This window comes from Lampetra planeri, chromosome 18 (assembly GCF_965212315.1).
Source record: "Lampetra planeri chromosome 18, kcLamPlan1.2.h2, whole genome shotgun sequence".
NCBI classification, from domain to species: domain Eukaryota; kingdom Metazoa; phylum Chordata; class Hyperoartia; order Petromyzontiformes; family Petromyzontidae; genus Lampetra; species Lampetra planeri.
The window spans coordinates 5,721,285-5,747,573 of NC_136124.1; the positions used below are offsets into that span (position 1 = coordinate 5,721,285).

A 26,289-nucleotide genomic window follows, 5' to 3' on the forward strand; every position below is an offset into this window, starting at 1 on the left:
TAGTGGCTGCTGTGTCAGCAATGAACATCGGTGCCACAATGCACCGAGTCAAGGAGCCGTTCATTCTTAAGGCGGCGATGAATCCAGGGAATCGATGCGTAAGAGGCGTCGATTTTTGTTTTGGTTGTGTTCCCCACTGAAATATTTCACCCAGATGAACGCGTTGAGACGGTGCATCTGGAATGCAAAGGTGTTCAGGGTGTCAACTGACACATCACGCTCGTACGAATATATATGTTTTATCGGCAACGTATACAAAGCACGTTTTACACGATGTTCAATACAGTTGGTCTATGCATAAGAAACTCAATACATTCGTCAATAACACTGCCTTGATGAGGAGAGAAGTACAACAAAAACCTGTATTATGGAATTCAGTTCTCCCACAAGGCGTGTAGTTTTCGTAGCGCGAGTTGGATACAATGCGATGATTGTATTAGGGAACGATTTTTTTAATAACGCGGATACGAATTGGATATTACGCGATCGAGTGATCGGAACTACGCCGCGCGAGTAGGAACAAGCGGTTGTGCGGCTGCCTCGGCGTAGCATCGCACAAGGCTTTGGGATGCTGCTGGATGCTTCTAGACGCTACCCACGTGCCTCAGTCTTTGTTCAGCCCGCGTACACATCTCACGTGTTTTCGCGGTCTGTGCTTTGCCATGTTAATTATTACAACACGATCTTTGCCACAATGCGGTGTTCTCCTACGACAACCACGTAATAGGAGAACAGACGATATACAGTAGGTGACGTTTCGGGTAATGGGCCTTCTTCACGGCACAGAGCGAGGCGGCAATAGGACTCTCCAGCCTCTCTCTTGGTCTCTCACTGCATCACTGCTGTCAGTTGCCCACATTTGCTCGAATGGAATCGTGACGGTGACCTAAGACTCGAGCGCGTAAATGCACTTCTTCCACAACTGATATGGATTTGTTTATTTTGTGCATGATGCACAGAGGGACCGGGTTGCTTTGTATACATTCTCACGGTTTTCCAGCCTGCGCTTATTGGTCTGTTGCGATGATGCGTTTCCCGTCATTTCAAGATTTTCGAGCGGGGAATGGTTGCAGCAGAATATATTGTTGTACTGTACTACGCTCCCATAACTATGCCCCCTTCTGCCTTTACCCAACCCGCGTTGCCCTGCGTATGTGATGCACGATCCAATAGGCCTCACAACGAGAGTGTCAGAAAGAAATGGACCGACAGCATCGGGGAGTGGGAGATGGCTCAGGACAGACAGACACTTGCCAAAGACGGAGCGAAAAAAGTGGCCATCCATTGCCAGCGAACCTCTTTCAAAGAATACGACAGCGGCCGATTCGTTAATTCATCGATCCCGCGATGTATCGCGGCATCGGCGTCTCGCGAAGGGCATCGGTTAATTATCGAGCGACGGGGATTGATAGATTTTGCTCAGGGCAGGGTGTCTCGGGTGAAGGAGCGCTCCGTGCCGTTGCGATCTCGCCGCGGCTCTCTTTATCCCCCCCGCCACCCCCCAACCGCACGTTCGTTTACTGGTGGCAAGCAAAGCGGCTTTCCAGCGCCACTCTCTAAATGTCACGTCGCGATCCCATTGACTTGCAAGCACGTTTCTGTGTTTAAGCTGCTGCAGGTGCCCTCGTCGCATTCGTCAACGGAACGTAAACCGTCACGCGAGCTCCGGTCATCCTCGCAGCGGCTTTTGGATGGTCATCGAACATGGGCGCTCACCCGCAATCCCGTGCGCTTTCAGGTGTGCTTATGCGGCCGTCTGGAACGCTCTTCCTTCCGATATTAGGAAGCCACTGGAGCTATGCACTTTTAAGTCATGAAGATTGAAAACGAATGTCTTTAAAACTGCTGTTTGTATTTAGTCCTCGCGCGCACCTCCGCTTGGCACAGTTGGCTATGTACGGTGCGAAATAAGGGGACAGGGAACAGCTGTTCCTCTGATGCCAACATTCCCGCGCCAAGCTCTGTGATTTTCTATATATTTAGCTGTTATGGGCCATTTAATGTGGGAGGAAACTGGAGCACATTGTATGGCACCTTGACGCCAACGGGAAGGGAGTTTAACGTCCACTGTGAAGCACTGCATTATTCTTATTACCCGTGCAGTATTAACCAGGGTGGCCTACCAGAGTCGAACCGTGAACCTCTGCAAAGAGCGGCGAATGTGCTTCCGCCGGGCAGCATCATCATACAAAATAAAATAAAAATGTATTCTTAAACATGCTAGTCTGTGGAGGTGTTGTCGTGGACCATTATAATCGATACACATCGATGTATTGATGCATCGTTAAATTCCTAGTCATTCCCAATTTGTAGAAATAGTCCACGGGCTAAAGCAGATATTGGAACCACACCTTAGGCAATAGATTTATGTACACGGCCAATACTATTGGATGAGTTGGTAACCCACTCATTTAAAGTGGTTGTCACATCGTTCATTGTTTTTGACCACATTTATAAATTAGTGCCACTGAAAGTGTGTAACTTCTGGTGGTAGTGATGGGAAATGTCAAGGGTTTGTTTGTTACTAAATAGCGATTCATAGTTGACTATTCATTTGCCAACTGTTCATCAGGACACGTCGTTTGAAACGAAATTCTCATCAGCCCCGCCGCATTTTTTTGTCAGAATTTAAAGGGAATATATTAAAATGACTAAAGTGTAAGTGTGAAAATAATTTTACAACATGATCGCTCTGAGTATTTTTTTTAACTGTACTTCTGGAATGAATAATTTGATGTCTGCGGGCCAAATCAGACCCTTGGAAAAAAAAACAGAGAGAGCCTCTTGGCTCAACGAGCTTTACTGGGGGAATTAAACTTCTGACTTCTGATCGTCAAATCAAGCGCAGTATCGTGCCTCTCATTATCCACTCCGTCTCCCTGCTGGCCTCTCCCTACATTTGTGCTCCGAGGAAAGGGCCATTGCCTGAAACGTTGCCAATTCTATACTTGTTAGTTTTTCCCTTTTAAGGCAACAGTCTCGTTGGCCTAGCCTCATGGAATAAAAAGAGCTCTTGCAATTGGACAGTTGGACACGAACCGGAATCACATCGTTATAACTACTGAATATAATTTGAAATAACATTAGATATTTATTTATATAATGACATATTTATTTGACTTAAAAAAAAAAATTTGACAAGTGATTTTTAAACATTTGACAGGTATTGTGATTAGCATTTCACCAAAGAGTTCCTGCTGTAATTTTACAGTTTTGACAGTTGCTTTGCAGATGTATAATAAATCACCGGCAATTTATTTAGTATTACTATTATGAATAATATTCTGTAAAATGTATAGTGCGCACATATTTCACGAGATCGAACGCAATGTTCAATCGAGAACTTGGAGGCGCGGAGCCAAAGATCAAAGTTCCTCGTGTGCCAATCTGAGAGGCTGAGAGCGTGAGAGCCTCAACAGGTGAGGAGAGCATTGCGCAGGTGAGAGTCTGGAAAGATGAGATCCTGGACATGTAAAGCGGAGAATGTCGCTTGGCATTCCTCGCCATTTGCACTTCAATTGCAGATTTTTGGTTTTTCTAACATTTTGGTGAATGTATAGCGGCACTTTGTGGCTGCAGCGGGTCACGTGTCAACCCGTTAACGTGCAATGCTTGCGACAGGGCTGTAAATAATGTGTTCATTAAACATGTAGAGCAGCCGTTAGTGTGCACTTGAATGCACTTGTGGTTAACTTCATTTTATTTGTTGCACATATGATCCAGTTGCCCGGCTATTTCAGAAGAGAGATGCATGGTGCATGAGGACAACAACAACAGATTTAAAAAAACATAATTATTGCAAGAGAACGAGGACAGAGCGTCCTTAAGGAATATTGCACCACTTAATAAACCGTGGAATATGACCGTCTTAAACTAAGCGCACGCAAAGTAAACAAATAAAACACATCTTCTTGGTTTTTTCGGTAAAGTCACGTAGAAGGGAAATAATAAAATCATAAAAAATAAAACATAATTAAATACAATTCTCACGACGTTTCGTGAGGCGCCCCTTCCCCCCTCCAACCCAGCTTAAATATACGCTGCCAAGCCTGGTGGTGCCCATTCAGACGCTGTCTTTCCGACAGACCTGTTCTTCACCTGAGGACTGCTGCTTGCGTTGTGGCCGAAACGTCGTGAAAATTATGTTATCATGTTTTATTTTTATTATTGTATTACTTCCCTTCTACGTGACTTTTACCGAAAGAACCAAGAAGATGAATCTCTGCAGTCACGAAAGCTTTAAATCGAAAAATAAAACACAGTGCAAATATGAGAACAAGAAGCGACAGCGAAAAGTTCGGTACAGGTGTAAGTAGGGTGTGTGTTGTGGTTTAGATCGCGGAGTGAAGGGAGGGAACTAAGCTGTTGATCAGAGGCAAGAGAATTCCAGAAATGTGCAGGAGCAAGGCGGAAAAAAACTTTTTTTTACAAAAGCAAAGTTTGTAGCAAATGTATTTTTTTTGTCTCTGGTGAGACCATTTACTCGTGTTTATCCTCCAAAGTAATGATAATTTCCGCAGGAATGGCGGCTTTGAAGTAAAATTGCCCAATTGCCGTATTAACGATAAGTGTACGTTCCACTTTTTTTACTTGTTAAAGTACAGTCATTCTAATTCTCATGAGAATTAAGCTAGAAAACGCTACGACCAAATCACCCCACAGTGCGCCCGATCTCATCACATATGTGGTTTTCTCCGGGTTCTCTGCGGTCCTCCCACGTGCCAAATATTCGTCAATGAAGCTGGCCAAATAAGCCCCAATGCAGGACCCTCCCTTAAAATGAGCCTTGAGACACAGCGAGGCTTTCCTGCGTAAGTAATTAGCAAAATATAATTGCCATTGTTTGACTTCCTGTGGAAGCAGTGGCACAGTGGCTAAGTATCCGTTGACCTGAGCATGATTCCCGGCTAAGACTAACATCATTGGTGAGTAATGTCCCACCATAATCATCATCATGATCTCTTATTTACACCACCGCCTCTCATGCAGTATAGCTCGAGGCGTAAGAGAAAATTAGTGTTTGAGATAATTACTCAGGAAGCAAGGATCACAGACAAAATGCATCGCAGCGTTCAAACATACGACGAAGACACAGCGAACGAGATTAAACAACATCGAGAAGAAGCTAGCCTATGCTTTAGACTACTCACCAGTTCATTTGAGTTTGTTTAATCCACTGTTTGCAACGACTCCTCTTTAATTTGCCTGAACGGGTCCTGGGCCCAGTTCATCACGAGCCAACACTTACCAGCGTGGTGAGGTATGGTCAAACAAACCCCATTAATTGACGCGGCGTGGGAAGGGAGATGTTGACACAAAGGGTTGTGAATAATACAACAAAAATTCCAACCAAAATGTGAATAAGATGCTGGAGAAGCCGTTATTGAAATATTTCCCCATTCTTATTGGAGATAATATTGGAACAATGCCTCAAAGTTTCATATCCCAATTTTTTTTTAATCACAAATGGACAGAAAGTAATGGTGCCTTCATGCCATATATCATGTGTTTTATGATTGCCACGGATGTGTATGTTTCATACCATTATGATTGTTGACAGTATATTGTCGTAACTCATAGATTAAAGCCATTGATTGCTGATTAAATTACGATAGAGGTTTTGAAATGACGTGCTTGGTGTTCGCGATGTACGTCATAGTTTTTGTGGTATTATTAGCCCTTTAGTGGGCATGAAAACCGCAGACAAACCTTCTCGAAGACGGCCTATCACCAAGAGAGCTCTCACCATCATGTAGCATGGTATATCCACTGCTGGATGAAGGCTTCCTTACCTCAAAACACCAAACCCTCGCGGTCCCGTGATGCCACGATCCGTCTCCTTCCAGCGTGCATCGCGAGCCGATCTCATCGCTCCATCTCCACGGTTGTCGTCCTCCCTCCCGAACACTTTCTCTCCATCGGCCATCGTCACTCCGCGCGATGTGTCCCGCCTTTGCCCACTAACTTTCCTTAAGAAGAGCCCTGCATTATGTCTATAATTTGTGGGTGTTTTTTGTTGTGTTTCTGCGTTGAACAAAAAACTAACTGCTGGAGGGACACCACTATGGCGAGATGTTAACTACCTCACCTGGTATGCAGGAGGTTGTGGGTTCAATCCCGACCCTGACGCCTGCTGTATATTTGGAGTTTCGATGTTCACTATCCCCGTGGTCGCGTGGATTTTTCTCTGGGTCCTCCGGTTTTCCCCTCCGCATGCGTTTAGAGTATATTTAGAGTTGGCACTCTAAAAATAGTTTTTTTTTGTAAAATAAAAATAGTTTTAGTTTTTAGTAAAAACAAACATGCAAGAATGTGGACATGCACGACGATTTTTTTGGAGGCAGATTGGGATCAGATTTATTTAAGAGAGGTGGGGACAGGAGCAGCCCAGTTAACGGCGAACGTTGAGCCAACGTTGAGCCATTGTCGGGCCAACAGTTTCAACCAGATGCCGTTGGCCCAACTCTGCATGTTTACAGGGAGGTATGGGAATACTTTTTTTTTCTATGGACTTGATGATAAAAAGCAGCCGAGCATTGTGCTTAAAAAAATAGTTTTCTGTCGAGCCGCATAGTGCAACCACAACGGCCCGATCATACACTTGGACGTTGAGAGAGAGATATATTAACACAAGGGGCTGCAAAGTGCAGAGCGAAGCGTGGAATCGCACGTAACGAGCCGGAGAGCTCTCACACCTCGTTTGATGAAAGATACTGGCCGGGTGAGACGCCTTCACAGTCTTGGGAACATCGCAAAGCACACCAGAAGATGTGTTCAAGTAACACTCTGCTGGTATCGATTAGACTTGCAGCTGTTGAGCCAAAAACCGTTATCTATGAAAATACAAGTTGACTGCACATGACGTACGGGTGATGGTATACACAGCCGTGTAGCCTGTTGGCGGAAAGTGCTGTTAAGTCAAGTTCAATTGTTAGTGAGCACCGAGACAAAGTCAAGGCAGAGATCCCCCTTATAGCCTTAGCAGACTGTTGGGGCAAGTGCTGTTAGCAAGCACCGATGAAGGCTAACACGGCACACGAGGTGGTGGGCGGCCAGCACCACGCTCAGCTGTCTGTCTCCCCACAGTAGCAGCGATGTTTACACACCGCACCAGAAACCCATTTGAGGCTGAGTCGACCTAGGAGGGGCCAAATAACCGTCCACTGGTGGTGGCCATGAGCGGCAAATCGAAGGCGGCTCGCCGGGTTCGCAGCGCACTCACAGCCCCACTCCCGCACCGACACACGCGCACACAGACATCCGCACGTACACACGCACACCAACTTCATGGCTCAAACAATTGCCTCTGCGCCCAGGGGGGGGGGGGGGGTGTGGGGAAATGAGAGCACAAATGTCAGCAACCCTTTTCCGCTGGGGTGTGGCCCCCTCACGGACGCGCGCGCGCACGCACGCAGGCAGGGACGATGGCATAGTTGTAATTGCACAGGAAGGGTGCTCCACCCCCCGCGCGCGCTCCCCTTAAGTTCTCATGGCCCGGAGAAGCGGCGTCACTCGCTCGTCGACCATGGCTCTCGCCGCCGCCGCCGCTGCCGCTGCCATCGACGCGGTCGTCCTCGGGCTGGTCCTGGCGACGTGCCACCTCTGCCTGGCGCAACCCCCCCGCGAGGCGGCAGTGTGCTCGGGCGACGCCTGCTACAGCGTGCACGCGGCCGCCAACCTCAGTTTCGAGGGCTCGCAGCGGCGGTGCGAGGCCAACGGAGGCCACCTGACCACGGTGCAGAGCGAGGGCGAGGCGGCGCTGCTCGAGCGGCTGGTGGGCAGCGTGCGCGGGGTGGCGCACGCCAACGTGTGGATCGGCCTGCGCAAGAAGAGGAAGCAGTGCTCCGACGTGAAGCTGCCCCAGCGCGCCTTCACGTGGGAGAGCGGCGATCAGTCCACGGGGTTCAGCAACTGGTTCAAATTGGGCAGGCATTCGTGCGTGCAGGAGCTGTGCGTGTACGCGGCCGACGGCCTCAAGTGGAAGGTGAGGGAATGCGCCAGCCATAGGAACGTCGGCTACGCGTGCAAGTACCGCTACGACGGCATGTGCGGCCCGCTGGACGTGCTCGGGTCCGGCCGCGCCGAGTACGCGACGCCGTTCGGGATCGCGCCGAGGTCGCCGAGGGAGATGCCGCCCGGGTCGACGGCCACGGTCACGTGCGCCGACGGTGCTGTGACGCCGGAGCCGCGGACGGTCACGTGCCGAGCGAAAGGCGTCGAGGGGTTCGGCTGGAGCCAGGACGTGTTCATGTGCGGTGACGGCGCCGCTGCTGGGGACGTGGAGCTCGAGATGAGCAAACCTACCGCGGGCGGGAACGACGGCAGCAAGGTTTTCGTCGACGACGACGACGAAGACGACGATGAAGACGACGACGACGATGACGTCGACGGTGGTGACGGTGGTGGCGATGACGCCGACACGAGCACCGACGTGAAGGGGTTGAATGAGCACGGCGATACGGGCGACGATTACGATCCCCACGGTGGTGACGGCGGCGCGGGTGGCTCCTCCAAAAACGTGGCCATCATCGCGGTCGTCACTCTCGTCCTGGTGACGGTGATCGTCGCGGTTCTGCTCGTACTTCTGCTGAGATTTTGCAACAAGCAGAGGAGCGACGGTGCCGCGAAGCACAAGGCCACCAAAATCCCCGCCAGCAAGCCGGAGAAGTGAGGTGCTGCGAACCGCCACTGTCGCCAGCCAAAATTCAGCAGGAGAATCTGCTCTTGTGTCAAATCGGAGACGACGACGACAACATTGCGTTGCTTTCGCCTGCACCTCATACGGCCAACACCATCATCAGTCATGGTCAGTCCACCACTTGATCAAGATTCCCCCGCTCCACCCCAAGTTAGGATGCTTTCCATATCTTGGCAGTCCCTCCATCACTTCCCGACCATCATTCCTTCTGGCGACATCGTCCCTTTGAATGGTGCCATTAACCGTATGTTCTATACTCCACGCGTTCCTTGTCGTGTCTCCCAAAGTAATTTCAAGCATGCATCTCGCCACTCTTCGTTGCGTCCTTTTCAAAAAATTTTCCCCAAGTGTTGTTTTGCGATCATGGTGTTTCTGAATTACATGGCACAGCAGGTAGTCCACACTGATGGAACACTTTCTTCATTCAACGAATTGCAACGTTACTTTTCATTATCAAGTTTAGTATCTGCTCGTGCAGTTATATATGCCCAACTCCACAGTAACGGAATTACAAGAGCAGTGCAGTAATATTATACATGGTGATAAAATGGTAGAAATGTCTTTTTTTTTTACTAATTATCTGTTCAACACTCTCGGCGTCATGATATAAGCCAACGTGTCCATTCAAAACTCCTTACAGAATCGGTGCAATCACCCTGCGTCAGAGAGCAGCCCACAGAAGTACATATTGCAGAACTACTTCTGAGGTCCCATAACGTGGCCTTTTTAATCCAAAACTAAACTTAAAAAAAACCTATTTTTTTACTTTACCAGGTAAGGCCCACTGAGCTACAGAAGCGACCTGGCCACAATTGATAGCTCAACGAAGTGGCTTATCACGTTGAAATTTATTGTCGCCAAATACTCTAAACGCGTGTTTCCAAACGTGGAGGGGAAAACCCGAAGGACCCAGAGAAAAATCTACGCGACCACGGGGAGAGCACGCACGCTCTAAATATACCGCAGGCGTCTGGGTCTGGATCGAACCCATGAACCTCCTGTATACCAGGCAAGGTAGTTAACAACTCGCTAACATTGCGACCCCCCCCCACCACCACCAATGCTTTTGTCACGTGTCAGTCGGACGGAATATATTGCCAAATTAAGTCGAAGGCTACAATTTTACTTCCAATATTTCCTGTCAGTACGTTTTATGAGCAACTATAAAATGGCAAAGTTTGCTTGTGAGAAATGTCGCGGTTCCGTCTCGTAATTCCGTTACAGTGTAAATAACCTTATACTAGTAATTATTATTACGAAGCTTACTGATGCAGATATGCTTGAGTAAACGCGTCTTGCAAATGATTGACCTATCCAACCAAAGTGTACATGTTTATATAATATTGTAAATATAATATGCATGTGATATTAATTGCTGCAGACTGATTATTTACGATACTGGGTTCACAATAGAATGCTCGTAATGTGCTTATTGCTAGAGATAATGATGATGGTTAATCGATGTTTTTAAATTATATATATTTGCGATGGTTATGCAGTATTTACCACCACACGATGCATATGTTTCTAGCAATGCACAACGTCGCAATATCTGACTCGCTGGGGAATGAGGCGCAATGTGGATACGTGGCATTGACTCGAATGTGTGAACTTACTTACCCCGTCTGTGTGTGTGTGTGTACAAATGAGTCGGTGGACACGAATAAAGTGCTGCTTCGCACGCCCGGGAGATGAAATAGATGCCTTGCCTGCGATTCAGCAGTGAGTGAGCGGCGAGGACCGCGAGTTGAACGCTGACATCGACTGCTGCGAACAGGAAAGGGGTTTCGATTTGTGAACGTCAACCGAGGGTGACGCTCAACACCGTTGCAGAGACACCGCGCTGGCGGGGAGGGGGGGGACGTGGGTGGTTAGTCGGTCAGGGCGGATGTGTGATGATCGGATTTGCGACGTACTGTATTGTTTATTTATATATCTAATGTCTGTAGTCTGTCGGTGCAACGTAGTAAATACGCTTTGGGTAACCCTTTGACCGTGTGTCTAATATTGACCGCGTCGGGTCTACGAGAGGGCTGTACGTCCAGTGGTGGAAATGGGACGGAGCGCCGTGGTGGGAAGTGAACGATTGAACCCCGTGACGGTGTTGTGGAAGGAATCGAGGGCTCGTCGTCTTACTTATACCACTCACAGATTATACCCCTAGACCAGGGGTCCGCAACCAACAATAATGAGAAAAGCCATTTATTTTTGCTCGAATTCGGTACAAAACTCAAATTTGCCGCAATGCAACTTAACATAAATTACGTCACAAAGCAATCCCTAAAGAGCCACGGGTTTATTTTGCGAACACTGCCCCACGCTAACAAGAGACCCACAGACACGCACAGACTGCCCCAGACTAACAAGATATCTACAGACACGCACATACTGCCCCAGACTAACAAGATATCTACAGACACGCACAGACTGCCCCACGCTAACACGAGACCCACAGACACGCACATACTGCCCCAGACTAACAAGATATCTACAGACACGCACAGACTGCCCCAGACTAACAAGATATCTACAGACACGCACAGACTGCCCCACGCTAACACGAGACCCACAGACACGCACATACTGCCCCAGGCTAACAAAAGACCCACAGCCACACACATATATCCAAGGACACACTCAGAAACCCACACACGGGAGCTAAGCTCATCCTCAGATCTAAGTGGGGTTAGGGGGATTCTATCACCCAGTAATGTATTTCCATTTCCAACCCTGTCTGTGTATGTGACGATCAGCACCGCAGATTCGGGACACAGCCACGGTGGGTTTTTTTTTAGGGGCCATGGTGCGACAGTTTTTGTATCACCAAGTTTCACTTGCTCAGGATAACCTGCTCATTTGTAGCCGAGTTAATCAGCGGCCATGATCTATCCACTGCTGAATGAAGGCTTCCCAAACGCTTGTCGCAATTCCCGATGTCCTCAAATCAACATCACGCGTTTAGAATATTTGGCTGCTATACATATCCACGTGAAAAAGCCACTTCGTTGAGTTATCATTTGTGGCCAGGTCACTACTGCAACAAAGGTACATAGCTCAGTGAGCCTTATCTGTTAAAATAAAAAAAAAATAGTCTTAGTTTAAATATAGTTTAATCCTCATCGTCCTCCACTCGCACTGCTGCTCCAACCGACAACCCACTCGTTTACAAGTTTCTCGCGCCTTTTCAAATTAATGTCTCCGCCAATCGAATCAGTTCCTCACCCTCCCTCCAATCAGATTGAGTTCCTCACCCACCCTCCAATCAGATCACAGTTCCTCACCCACCCTCCAATGGGATGAGAGCACCTCACCCACCCTCCAATCGGATGAGAGCACCTCACCCTCCCTCCAATCAGTTTGAGTGCCTCACCCACCCTCCAATCAGATTGAGTGCCTCACCCACCCTCCAATCGGATCAGAGCGCCTCACCCTCCCTCCAATCGGATGAGAGCACCTCACCCACCCTCCAATCAGTTTAAGAGTGCCCGACGCAGTGAGTCCCTCACAAGCGACAGTTTCAAGTTTCATGTATGAGGTGTAGCCCAGTGAGCCATGCGGCTCTTGAGTCGGGTGCAACCGCAACAAACAAAATATGAACACAGAACATCCCAAAGCAACGACGCGCAACAGAAACGTCCTGGATTAAACCAGCAAATATAAAAAAAGTATTAAAACGCCGTGTGCAAAAATCACAATGTGGTGCAAGCCAACAACAACTATAAGACAATTTAGATGAACCACATATTTTCGAATCATCAAAATAAATCTGTAAAAACAATGTCACAACAGTAATCATAGGAACTGTGATTAAATGTTTTACAATAAACGATATACAACACATTCCTGTGGAGGGAGCTGGTAGGAACGTTGGGTTGCTCGGTCAATGGCCAGGGTCAACGGCAGCGTGGTGTATTCCGCAAATATGCCCGACTGTGAGGGCGGGCACAAGCCGGCGTGAATAGGTGAAACGTTGAGTTTTATAAGGGCACCACGGGGTGACTAGCCCCTCCCCACCCAGCCCCACCCAGCCCCACCCTCCCCACCCAGCCTCTCCCCACCCTCCCCACCCCACCCAGCCCCTCCCCACCCTCCCCACCCAGCCCCTCCCCACCCTCCCCTCTCCACCCAGCCCCACCCCTCACATTTTTGGATGCACGACGGGCGGACACAATAATCCCCTGTGGGCTGGTGTTACCAGGAGGTTCCTACCAGTATAACACTTACGACCAAACCTGCAGCCATAGCTGGCAGCATGACAATCCCAGTGTATGATGTGTGAGTGAATCAGCGGCAGCCTGAGTGAGATGACCAATGGGAATGGAGCACTATTACTTTAACTCGCAAAACTCGTGAGGCGAGTATTTAATGTGTAATTAATGTATTTACGAGGGGGCTCACTTATCAATGTCCCTTACACAAACGTGCAATTGCCATCGCCAGTGAACTCAGCAATTTGGTTCGTTCACAGCATGATGCTTCAATGTCGATAGAACACAGACAAAAGCTACCGATTGGTAACTAGGAAACCGAATATTAACATAATACAGGGGTGAAACTTAATAATGTTTCCGGCGTCTACTCGAGTGGAATATTTGGTTCTCATTGTTGAAAGTTTTTTTTGTGCGTTTGTGTACGTAGGTTGACTCAACCTCAAATGAGTACCAGGTGCGATGTGTAAACGTCGCCAATAGGAAGAAAAGCGCAGCCGGGCGTGGTGCTGGCCACCCACCCCTTTGCGTCCCGTGCCTGCCTTAATAGGTGCTCGCTAACAGCACTTGCCCTTACAGTCTGTTAAGGCTTTTCGTGGGATCTTTGTCTTTTTGCACACATTCAAGTTGGCACAGTAGGGGGCACAGCTGGTGCATCGGCCAGTCATCTCAGTCAACCCATGGCACCTGGGCATGTCCCATGACCTGCTGGCGGGCTTTCAACACTTCACGTGACCTTAACGTGCACCTAGCCTGGCACAAGCACCATGGTGATGTCATCGCCACTTAGTAGCGAATGGCGGTTGTTGTACACGTTCGTGGCAGTTGTGGTGTACAGTATTGGATATCTGCGAAAACAAGCTGTAGAGCACATCGGATTCCTCCAGTCTAAATACATATTTTGGATGGTCAGAGGTGTAGTGGATTGCATCACTCCTCCGTAATCTCAGCGGCGAGAGATGTCTGAATGTGTGTCACGTCTCATCACCAAACCCGCAATGCCCAGCGTGGTGAAGTATGGCCAAACTACCCCTCATGACCGAAAAGGCATGGGGAGGTCGTCATCCAGCAGTCTGTTGAGAAAGCACTCGTAATTAAAGTCGTATCTGGCTAGGGTTGCGGTGCTTCGTTGGTCCGGAATACTTGCAGTTCTAAGGTTATGAGTTAAATTCCCAGCATCTCAGATTTCTAGGGTTGCTAAAAATGAGTAACAAATTGATATTTCGTGGCTGTCGTATGCTTGACTGGCCCCATCACTGGCACAGTGCTGCAAACCGGAGATAAACACCACCCCATGCTTTTTTAATCAGGAAAACAAATAAAATGCCCAACCATATATAATGTCCTGCATTCAGTGCCGGATTAAGCTAGTGCGGGCCTGTAGCATAAGATATAAAGGGGCCTAAATAAAAAAAAGCACGTAAATATTAACATACAAATGTTTTTACTTGCATAGCAACGTAATTGTATTTTTTCATTACTTTACTGAACCGGAATTGATAGCTTGAAAGCATTTAGCGCGGAGCCCTTGAAAGTGCGGGGCCTGTAGCATATGTATCTACTTTTGCTCCTCGGACGATCTGTCACTGACTGTATTGCAGAAAAATGAACACATGCATCAGTAAACAACAAAAACACGAGTTCGAGACCTCATATCGACTGCTAAGAAAAGTAGGCTTTCGGTTAGAACACGTCTTTGCTAGATGTGGACGTAGCCATCCCTTGGGGTACGGCGAATCGGGTCGACCCCCAAGGTCCCCATGTGTTGGGGGAGGGCTTGTGGGTGGGCTCGTCCGTCGGCGTCACGGTGGCAGATGTCATCCGTTCGGTTTACTTTCAAGGCATCGGGGCGGTAGTGGTGAGGTGGGGGGTGGGGTGCACACGGTGTGATGGTCGAGACTGGCGATGCAGCGGCAGTCAAAGGATGGAACCCGCCCGTGAGGGCGGCCGACGCTGAAGTGGAGCGATGGGACCTGCAAAGTCGTGTGCAGGAAAGCCGAGATGTGGAATGCGTCGCATCACAAGTCTGCGAGGGATGATGACGACGTGCGCGGGGAAGCATTCATCTAGCAGCAGATTGGTCATGGCTCTCGATCATGACGAAGACGTTAACAACCAAATGGGACGTGTAATTTATTGAAAATTATCCATTATTTATATCAGCGTCGCGGGATGCAATTGCATGCATGACGTTATAGGGTGTTTTAAAAAAGATAGACCCAATTTCAAAGAAGTATTGCTTTGAAAGCTCGTCAATCTATTTAGAACGCCCTGTATAAAAATGAAAATATTATTATGAAATTATTATTACAACCGAAATCACTATCAGCGGTATCCACAATTTAGCATTTCCTATTCGCGTCTTGCTGCACGAGGGGCCACCACTTGCCACGGTTTCGATTCCACTCGCAGCCTCATCACGAATGCGTGGCCTGTTGCGTCGTCGCCGTCACCCGTGAGTCCTCGCGATACGCGGGATGCCGAGGACGCTTCTCGTTCGCGCTCTCCAGACAGATCTATCGACGGTGCGTTAATCCCCCCCTCCCTCGCCCCCAACCTTGCACGCCGCTTTCTGCGCGCGTACGTGCCGCGCACACACACACAGAGTGCCGGGTGAAGCTAGTGCGGGGCTTGTAGCACGTGTTATAAAGGGGCCCTAAACAAAACAAAAAAATTAACCCGTAAAAACTATTTTTTTCACTATAAATCCTTTATATGCGTGGCGGCTAGAGTCATCTCGTCTTCTGGCTTGAGATGGCTGCCACCTATGGGTCAGATGATTGCCTGCCACCATTAAGCAATTGGTAATTAAATATAAAAAACATTTTCCTAAAAAGTGTAAAGTTATGGAAATTTCTTTTTCACGAAAATAAATTGTCACGCACAACGAGTCTGTGTGCAAAATGTCAGCTCGATTGGATCACGGGAAGTGCGTTAAAAAACGACCGAAAGATTTGCACGGTCGTTAGCGCGCAAGCAAACAAGCAAGTGAACTTAATATAAAGGATAAAAAAAACACGTAAATATTAAAACACGCATTTTTTACTTGCGTAGTTAAGCATTCGTATGTTTTCATTTGCTATACAGCCAGATAATACGACAAATCGCTCACCTTAACACCCAGTAGTTCATAAAGGTTTAAGGCGGTGTAGTACTATAGTAATAGAGCAAGTGCAGAATCACTCAACCGGAATTGATAGCTTGAAATCATTTAGCGCGGGGCCCTTGAAAGTGCGGGGCCCGTAGCTACATGTGTAGCTACTTGTGTAGCTACTTGTGCTACGAGGATCGCCTGTCGCAGACTCGTTGTGGCAGGTGTTGTTAGCGAGCACCTATGAAGGCCGGCACGGGACACAAAAGGGTGGGTGGGGGAGCACCACGCCCAGTCGCCTTTGCCTCCCTAGCGGCGATGTTTACACACCGCACCGGGTACTCATTTGAGGCTGAGTCAACCTAGGGGAGGCCCAGGACCGGTTCACATAATCGTCACTGGGTGTTGGCCGTGAGCGATAATCGAACCTGGGTCGCCAGGTTCGTAGCGCGGCGCGCTTAACCGCTACACTACCGCTCTCCATCCACAGACACACACAGACACACACACAGACACACACACACAGAGACACACACACAGACACACACACACACACAGACACACACACACACAGACACACACACACAGACACACATACACACATATACACACAAACACACACACAGAAACACACACATAGACAAAGACAAAGATCCCCCGTATAGCCTTAACAGAATGTAGGGGCAAGTGCACACACGCGCGCGCGTTCCGTCTTCTGGAGCGCGGGGCGATGTGAGTGGGGAAGAATGGAGAGCTGGCCACTACAACAGCGATGGTGAGAAGAGAGAGAGGGGGGGGGTCACGCTTTTTATTTGTCAACACAGTCCAACACAGTCCAACACAGAGGACAAACGGCTGCGCGATGTTCTAACACCGCTGTTGCTGCTCAGGTACTAACACCGCAATAACTTCCACGCGCGACAAAGTTTCAAACGAACAAGCAACACAATCTGTGCGTGTGTGTGTCTGTGTGTGTGTATGTGTGTATGTGTGTGTGTGTGTCTGTGTGTGTATGTGTGTGTGTCTGTGTGTGTATGTGTGTGTCTGTGTGTGTGTCTGTGTTTGTGTGTCTGTGTGTGTGTGTCTGTGTGTGTGTGTATGTGCGTGTGTGTGTGCCGATGCTGGCCACCCACCCCCTCGTGTGCCGTGCCGGCCTTCATAGGTACTCGCTAACAGCACGTGCCCCAACAGTCTGTTGAGGCTATACGGGGGGGGGGGGGTCTTTGTCTGTGCCGTTGGCATAGTAGAGGACATAGCTGGTGCATCCGTCAGTCATCTCAGCCGGTCAACCCATTGCACCTGGGTCTGCCCCATGACCTCCTGTCAGCGAGCCTTCGACACTTCACGTGGCCTCAAAGTGCACCTGGCCTGGCACGGGCGCCGTTGTGATGTCACGGCCACTTCGTAAAGAATGGCGGCTGTTGTGTGTGCCGTGCCGGCCTTCGTAGGTGCTCGCTAACAGCACTTGCCCCAACGATATGATAAGGCTATACGGGAGATCTTTGTCCGTGAAGATCAAAGCGCGCAATGGCAGGTGGCTCATTGACGGCGCTTTTACGCCGCTGGCTGCACCGCAATTACGCGCGGCAAGTGGCCGCTAGCCTCGTGCAAAGAGGCCGACTCTCAGGCGCTCGCTTTGTAAAGATGGATTATTATCACGACTGCTACGCGTAGGGGAGAGGGGGGATATGTAAGGGGCGGAGCGGGGGAGAATGCCCAATTGCAGTTGACGGCAGCCACACACGTGTGCTGATCGTGTCAATTGTTGTTTCATACTACGGGGCCGTTCATATATGACGTCACGTAAATAGGGGGGGGGGGGGGGATCAGACATTGGTGACGAGGGGTGGGGGGGTTGAGAAGTGTGACGTCACAACAAAATGCGCAACTTGAAATAAATATAGACAACACGTTCTACTTAATTAAATAGACTTTTAAATAAATGTTTTCTCCTACAGCATCAGAGTGCAGCGCCACATTAAAAACGCACTGCAATGACAATAGTTTAAAGCGATTTGAAGCATATTTTATATTTTTTTTTGGGGGGGGGGGGGGGGCAGAGCTTTGTGACGTCATTTTTGAAGGTGGTCCGACTTTTTGTGACGTCGTCTGACGAAGGGGGGGGGGGCGTCAAAAATCGTCCAAAATCGCGTGACGTCATTTATGGACGGCCCCTACCGCCCATATGTATTTAAAAACATGTTTGGCTGGCTGGGTGAGACGGGCGGTCACGTGCAACGGACGTGCGCGTTTCGCTCCTGTAATGTGAACGTTTTTCCTTACTTGTGATTAATTCTTTCAAAAGTCACTTAAACCGAGCCGCGGTGCCGCAGTGGTTGAACCACTTGTCTCTGAACTCACCGACCCAGGGCTGGATATTCCCAAGGGCTCACATCAATGACGAGCGATATCTAAAGTGGGCCCCTGGGTCCGCTGCCACTCTGCCAACCGATATTTACCAGCGCGGTGAAGTATAGTCAAACTACCCCCACGACTTCTTCTTGTTTCTTTCGGTAAAGTCACGTAGAAGGGAAGTAATAAAATAATAAAAATAAAACAATAAAATAATTCTCACGAGGTTTTGGCCACAACGCAAGCAGCCGTCCTCAGGTGGATCATTGGGATGAAGTGTGGCCGAAACGTCGTGAGAATTATTTCATTATGTTGTATTTTTATTATTTTATTACTTCCCTTCTACGTGACTTTACCGAAAGAACCAAGAAGATGAATCCCTGCAGTCACGAAAGCTTTAAATCGAAATTTATACCCCCACGACTGTGACACAGAATGGGGAGGGCTGTCGATTAACGGTAGGTTGTGAATGGTGGCGAAGTAGTTAGAACACTGCTCTATGAACCCATCGGCCTGAGTTGGATTCCTGGCCAGGGCTAACATCAGTGCAGAGTGATATCTGAATTGACGCTTGGGTCACTCTTTTTTGCGAAGCCGTGCTGATCATTGTGATGAAGTGTGGTCAAACAATCCCTATGACTGACACAGCTGTGGGAATGTAAGTATTTTGCATTCATATTAATGTCAATGTTGTATGTGATCATGAACACGTGGTTGAGGTTGGGACAATTCAGCTGCTTTAAATTACACATTTTTTTTACTCAGTACATTTTTCGTAATTTTAAGTAATAATACTTATTATTTTGTCTCCCCACCCCCGCCCCCAGTGTTATTCTAAATGTGCTATCAGCATCGTGTCGCGAGACCAAGAAACCCATTTGGAACTCCCGCAGTAAGCAGTGCATAACCCCGTGTGTTAGAGAATGGCCCGCGGAAGTAGGTATAATGGAACGCCATCAGAGATCGATATACGTTGCCTATTTGATCTACACGCAAGGGGGCGCACCTATAGTGTTTTCGTCTGCACGGAAGTCAAACTATTTTTAAATCCTTTATATTAAGTTCACTTGCTTGCTTGCACGCTTACGACCGTGCAAATCTTTCGGTCGTTCTTTAACCCACTTCCCGTGATCCAATGGAGCTGACATTTTGCACACAGACTCGTTGTGCGTGACAATTTATTTTTGTGAAATTTCTTTTCCAAAATTTTACACTTTTTAGGAATTTTTTTTTATATTTAATTATCAATTGTTTAATGGTGGCAGGCAATCATCTGACCCATAGGTGGCAGCCATCTCAAGCCAGAGGACGAGAGGACTCTAGCCGCCCGTTTCAAAGACCAATGTGGGCTGGGTTGTGGCCCATTGAACACGCATATAAAGGATTTATAGTGAAAAACTTTGTTTTTACGGGTTAATTTTTTAAACCTCAGACCTGGAATGGAAACGAAGGAAGAAAACTTGACCTCATATCGTTCTGTGACGCAAAGGTAGCTGTAATAAGCCGATGCAAGGGGTAATGCAAATCCGATACGACTGTGTCGTTCCAATCATTGGTTACTGGGCTGAATCTATCCACACTTTAACCCCTGGAGGCGGAAACAGAAATTCAAACCCCAAACCTAAGCGGTGCCTATTCAGTGCCAATGAATGGACCAAATGATCCCATTGCACGTGTCTAATTCACAGCACTTAGACCCATTTTCCATAAATACATAAATAAAAACACACAACGGCAGCAAGCACACGTACGTACACACACACCAATTAGCGAACGTACCGTGTGAGTGAACAATGCAATCAAGGGTTTAAAACGACACGAAGCAATTCTCGCCCGATACACAAAAGAGCCTTTCCCAGTCAGCGGCAGCGACATCGGCATAGAACGTATTGGAACCCTCGACGGAGCCGACAAGTCTCACCGCAGCGTGGTGGAGCGAGACGCCAGCGTCCCGTTTCGACTGAGGTTCTTCAGCGTCATCTGTCCCAGCTGGATGAAGTCCTCCTCGAGGCTGTAGGCCCTGCCGCTCTTGAAGGCCGTGGTGTAATAGTCCACGGGCTCATCGACGCCGTCCCTTTCCAGCCAGCGCAGGCACAGCACGCGCTGGAACGAGCGCTTGAAGTTGTCCGAGAGGAATCCGTAGAGGATCGGGTTGGCGCAGCTGTTGGCGTAGCCCAGGATGACCGCCAGCTGGTTGACGGTGTCGCCCGGCTGACGCTCGAACGCGTTGATGAGCTGCACGATGTAGAAGGGCATCCAGCAGATGACGAACACCGTCACCACCATCATGACCATCTGCGTGATCTTGCGCTCGGAGCGCCGCCGCTGCTGCCAGCCGGCGCGCAGCGCCACGGTGCGCATTTTGGCGATGATGAGCGCGTAGCAGAGGCAGATGGCCACGACGGGCAGCAGGAAGCCCACCGTGAAGGTGTAGAACACGAACACGGCGGACCACTGCTTGCGAGGCCACAGCAGGTTGCACACCACGGAGCCGTCGCTGTTCTCCCGCGTGTCGGCGTACACGACGATGGGCAGGATGACGAGCATGGAGAGGGCCCACACGGCCACGTTGATGGCCTTGGCCACGCTCGGTCGCCGGTAGCGCGCCGCCTTGATGGGGTGCACCACGGCCACGTAGCGGTCGGCGCTGAGCACCGTGAGACAGAAGACGCTCGTGAACATGTTGATGCCGTCCACGCTGAGGACCAGGCGGCACAGCGAGGGCCCGAAGGGCCAGTGGTGCAGAGCGGTGGACGTGGCGAGGAAGGGCACGCTGAGCATGAAGAGCTCGTCGGCCACGGCCAGGTTGAGAATGTAGATGTTGGTGGCCGTCTTCATCTTGGCGTAGCGCAGGATCACGTAGATGACCATGGAGTTGCCCACGAGGCCAACGAGGCACACGACGGCGTAGATGAAGGAGACCACCACAGTGCTCGCCTCCACGGGGGAGGCGGCCGCCTCGCTGCCCGAGCCGTTGCCGCCGCCGCCGCCGCCGGACGCGTTCATGCGCTCCGCGACGCGCGCGCCTGCGCTCGTGTTCACGTCCGTCATGTCCTCGTAAGCAGCAGCAGCAGTCGCGACGGGGGGACGCGGCGGCAGCAGCGAGAAGTTGGAACCGGAGCGGTAATACGAGGAACAGCAGCAGCAGCAGGGACAGCAGTTGAAACGGCAGCAGTCGTAGAACGAGCAGCAACAGAAGTAAGACGAGCAGTGATTAGCAGCAGCGGCAGCAGCAGCAGCAATGGACCAAACAGACAAACTTGCGGGGGCCGTGCGGAGTCTCACTGCGCCTCTGCGCGCCGCTGCTGCTACTGCTGCCGTTGCTGCTGCCGCTGCTGCTGCCGCTGCTGATGCCGCCGCTGCTGCTGCCGCTGCTGATGCCGCTGATGCTGCTGCTGCTGCCGCTGCTCTTGGTGGTGCGAACTGAGCGCGCGCTCCATCGGGACAGACGACTTTGCGACGCGCGCCTCTCGCTGAAGAACGCGACTGGAGGGACTTGGATCGTCAATCGCTGCTTGTCCCGAGCGGAGCCGTGCGGGTTTGAGGCCGCATCGCACAGGGGACGCGCTGGGAGTCGCGTCTCCCCTACAAAGGCTGCGTACACGAACCAACTGACCTCTTCTCACCTGGAGCCAGAGGGCTCCTTTGTAACCCGTCGTTATGACGCGCCGTTCACTGCAAGGTGCGGGGGGGGGCACTTTGAATGCGCAGGAGCACTTCACGCGCTCTGCCAGCGATCATCACGCACGCGGCGTCTGCCGAAGCGTGACAGCGGTGACGGTGGTGGGGATGATTGGTGGTGGTGATGATTTTGGTGGTGGTGATGAGTTGACGGTGGTGGTGATAGTGATCATGTTGGTGGTGGTGATAGTGATGATGATGATGGTGATGATGATGTTGGTGATAGTTGTCGTCCTTCCCCCACAACTTCGATTAGCGCGGTTAGCTACGTACGGTGCGAAAGAAGTTCAACATACATAACGAAAGTGATTGTGGCGGTGGTGATGATGACGGTGGTGGTGATAGCGATGATGTGCTGATGATCATGGCGAATATAGTGATCGTGATGACAATGGCAATGATGAGTGTGGTGGTGGTGGTGGTGGTGATAGAATTGTCTGCTGGGGATTTACTTCATTCCTTGAGCGAATGGTCCACGCGTGATGAATGAGCCCTCTGTACGAACACTCGGAGGTTGTATTCACTCGGTCTGACGTAACATTAGTCAAGGGTGTGTGTGGGTTTGTGTGGGTGTTATGTGTGGCTGAGCGTGAGGGTTCGCGTGTGTTTGAGGGTGTCTGTGAGGGTGTGTGTGAGAGGGTGTGTGTGGGTATGTGTGAGGGTGTGTGTGGGTATGTGTGAGGGTGTGTGTGGGTATGTGTGAGGGTGTGTATGGGTATGTGTGAGGGTGTGTGTGGGAAGGTTTGTCTGTGAGGGTGTGTGTGAGAGGGTGTCTGTGTGTCTGTGGGGAGCGGTAGTGCAGCGGTTAGGGTGCCGCGCTACGAACGCGGCGACCCGGGTTCGATTCCCGCTCACGGCCAGCACCAGTGACGATTATGTGAACCGGTCCTGGGCCTCCCCTAGGTAGACTTAGCCTCAAATACGTTCCTGGTTCGGTGTGTAAAAATCACCACGAGGGAGACCCAGTGTGGTGCTGGCCACTCATCGCTTCGTGTGCCGTGTAGATGATCGATATCAACACGAGAGTCTGTCTATGATGTGTACTCCATTATCACAATCATTTCCATTTCAATGGAAATTGTAAGGAAATCAATCATCCTCCCTACCTCCCTCCGCCCTGGCAACACTCGTAGCTAATTATTTTCTGACCCGGCCCCGGCCCTGTCCTTGGCCTCCACTATTGTCGGCCTGAAATGAGACAAAGGCGGCCGGGCGTGATGCTGCCGGTGCCACCTCGGCCGCTCCCTCCCCGTGTCGTGAGCGTGGGCGGCCTCCGTCGTGGTGGCTGTTGTCGCCTCGGCGGTTGCGCGGTTCGCCGTTTGATGATGCGGAGGTCAAGCGGTTCGAGGCTAGCGGCCGCCCCTGATTAATACCGTGCCACGAAATTTTCTCTGTCGGAATATGCAACGCCAAACATCGCGCAAACTTGGCAAGACCCTAGTGAAGAAAAAATAAAGGAATATAAAAAATTGTCGGTGACCGTGAACAGCACTTGGCCCAATAACCTGTAAAGGCTGTTAGGGGATATTTGTCTTTGTCCTGTGTGTGGGGGGGGGGGGGCATACGCCCTTGATAATTAATAAGTGGTAATAATTATACAGCCCTTGAGAAGACGTCTGCCATAACTACTGTGATGTAACATATTTATGATCTCGACACAGCAACATTTCTATATATATATTTTCCCACGGCACATCTAGTATTTTTTTTTTATAAATTGACGTTCGTCTATGATTAACCCGTCTGATAAACAGCTCCACTCTCTGGCAAACAGCTCCCCATCTCGCTGAGTAAACATGAAATATCAACTCAATGTTAATCTTCTCATATTCGACATCGGCAAATTGAGATGGTCAAAGCCGTCCCTTCGTAGTGCCATTTCACAAGTGGCAATACTCCTACAGCCCTTGATCGATCCACTGTTGGATGAAGGAACTCCCGCCGCGCACGTGTCGGTCATGAGCGTTGTCCGACCATACTTCACCACGCTGGTCAATGCGTGTTGGTGAAGAGGGAGGTGGGGGGGTCATGAGGGTCAAGCAGAGATGAGGGGGGGGTATAATCGGATAACTGAATAAATTTCCACAAATCTTAGCCGCGGTCAGGGATTGAACTTGGATGCCCGGGTCCATTGCACAGTGCGAGTAACCAATGCGCCACCGCTCCTATTTACTAAACTTAATGGAACAGGGCACATTGCGGGAAGATTGTGTTGGTGGGACACCAATAATCGATGTTGTAAATTGCGTTAAATGTAGCGGCCTCTAGTGGCCAGAGGGGGGTCACGTGAATCCATTGTGCACAACGCGAACGAAAAACACAATGCAGAATGTATTATCGATCGCTCGATGCGTGTATCGTGATGTTAGACATCGATATTCATCGAGAAATCGATGTTATCATTGCACCTCTTCCATGCGCACACCGCAGTTCAACCATTTGTGTTTTACATGAACTGAAAAGTGCACAAAGAAGCGTGGAGCGGAGCGCGCTTGAAAATACGTTGAGGAACAGAAAGAGGACCGTGCGGATGAGAGGACACACACACACGCGCGCACTTTAAAGACATAATTCAAACTGCTGAGATAAGCTACTGCACGATGGCCGACGGTCGAAAATACTAAACGCTGGAATTGCTTCGAAGGAACAGAACGCGTCCAAGAGGGCATCCAGGGAGGAGATGGAGCGATGAAATCAGCAACTGCGTGCTGGCACTCGGTGCATTGGTACATGCAGGTGGTAGGTAGCCTTCACCCACCAGTGGATTGATCGTGGCTGATGATGCTTCGTATTAATATTGCCCCTCACCTATCTCCTTTTTTGGTTCTCACGTACAGGAAGAGGCTGTTGACGTTTTATGAGATGTGATGATATATGCTTTGTTCTATCCCACCTCATTTTCTTGCGAACAATTAACAGTAAACACACACACGCAGCAGCAGCAGCAGAGACATCAACCGATGAGAGCCAGATCATGAATGAGCACAGAGGTCGGGTGAGAAAAGATGAAGCGATATGCCTGGCTGATTTTTCAATAGCAAATTATACATGTCCGTATAATAACTCACGCCGAACGCCAAAGCCCATTATCTGCACGAGGTAATGGGATATTTGATATGGCTACGACCACACCACACACACCAAAACCGGTCTTGTCGGATCACGGAAGCTCAGCCGGTGTTGAGTTTGGCTCACACTTGGATGGGTGGGTTCACCCACCAACGTGCCTTGCCCGCTTGCTGTTGTGGGTCGTGTGCGCTGGGAGGCGGCCAGGAGGTTTTTTGCAGTCAAACATTTTGGCTTCGGTCGGTAGATTCAATGGACCGCATCGATCCGTCGATTCGAGCCACCCATGCGCAGCTTTCGAGCGCTTATCCCTGCTCGCACACGCGTGGAGTGGGTTTTCTCCGGTCACTCCACTTTCCTCCCACGCGAAGCACAACTCTCACGAACCCAACTGGACCAGCGTAGCCCACGTGGCAGGACCCGAATAAAAAATAAATCTCGGTACTTTAATTTTGGCCGTCCTGAATAATTAAAGGGCATTTTATTATTGAAGTCATCAACATCGTCGTCGTCATCAACGTCATGATTAAATTTATTGCATGGTTTTCCCAGCCACTAATTAACTTTGCATCGCATGATCTGTCGTGCTGCGGTTGTTGAGGTTAAATTGAGGGTTAAGGCGCAGCTCTGCGGGCCGTGACGATGGCTGTTTCGTTTCCAACGACACACGGGAGCGTGCATAAAGCACTCAGTCCTTCGGTGCGTTATGATAAGATAAAAAAAAACCCATCAGCAGTTCTTGAAGGTGTGCATCGTGGTCCCGCTTGTCTTACGTTGCCAAAAGCAGCAACAACAAAATTTAAATGTAAGAAAGTGTGACCGACTGGCAGGGAAGCGATACCTATGGTGTGCGTCGTGGTGACACAGTGGGGGAGCACGGCTGCTGGTGGTGGTGCATACCAGCCAGAGCAACCCACGTGACATCCTGTCAGCAGCGAGTCACGTGGCCTCAAGGTGCACCTAGCCTGGCACAAGCGCCGTGGTCACCGCCACTTAGTGGCGAAGGGCGGTTGCTGTTGCTGTTGTTGTTGTTGACGGCTGTGTTAACAGCACACGTTCCATAATGATGACTACGCGCACACACATTGACAAGTCTGATACGCGAGCATCGAGCGATGACATACAAACTGGCTGCAATAGATGTTCGGCCCGAGACGAAATCCACAGCCAAATACAACGCTGCCCTAAGAGGA

At 49.7% G+C, this 26,289-nt stretch overlaps 2 protein-coding genes across 2 annotated transcripts; one reads left to right on the top strand and one right to left on the bottom strand.

Annotated features, from left to right (window-relative positions):
• The first annotated feature begins 7,488 nt into the window (after window positions 1-7,488).
• On the top strand, window positions 7,489-10,683 carry LOC144723538 (complement component C1q receptor-like). Its single transcript, XM_078602371.1, has one exon. The coding sequence runs from the start codon at window positions 7,490-7,492 to the stop codon at window positions 8,669-8,671; it is 1,182 nt and encodes a 393-aa protein (XP_078458497.1). The 5' UTR covers window position 7,489; the 3' UTR covers window positions 8,672-10,683.
• Window positions 10,684-20,112: 9,429 nt separating this feature from the next.
• On the bottom strand, window positions 20,113-21,355 carry LOC144723714 (somatostatin receptor type 1-like). The gene has a single exon (XM_078602654.1). It carries the CDS (start codon window positions 21,353-21,355, stop codon window positions 20,267-20,269), a length of 1,089 nt encoding a protein of 362 aa, XP_078458780.1. The 3' UTR covers window positions 20,113-20,266.
• Between the last annotated feature and the right edge of the window lie 4,934 nt (window positions 21,356-26,289).

Excerpts from the sequence above, each read along its gene's own strand:
- LOC144723714 (XM_078602654.1), bottom strand. The coding sequence starts at position 21,355 with ATGAACGCGTCCGGCGGCGGCGGCGGCGGCAACGGCTCGGGCAGCGAG.
- LOC144723538 (XM_078602371.1), top strand. The coding sequence starts at position 7,490 with ATGGCCCGGAGAAGCGGCGTCACTCGCTCGTCGACCATGGCTCTCGCC.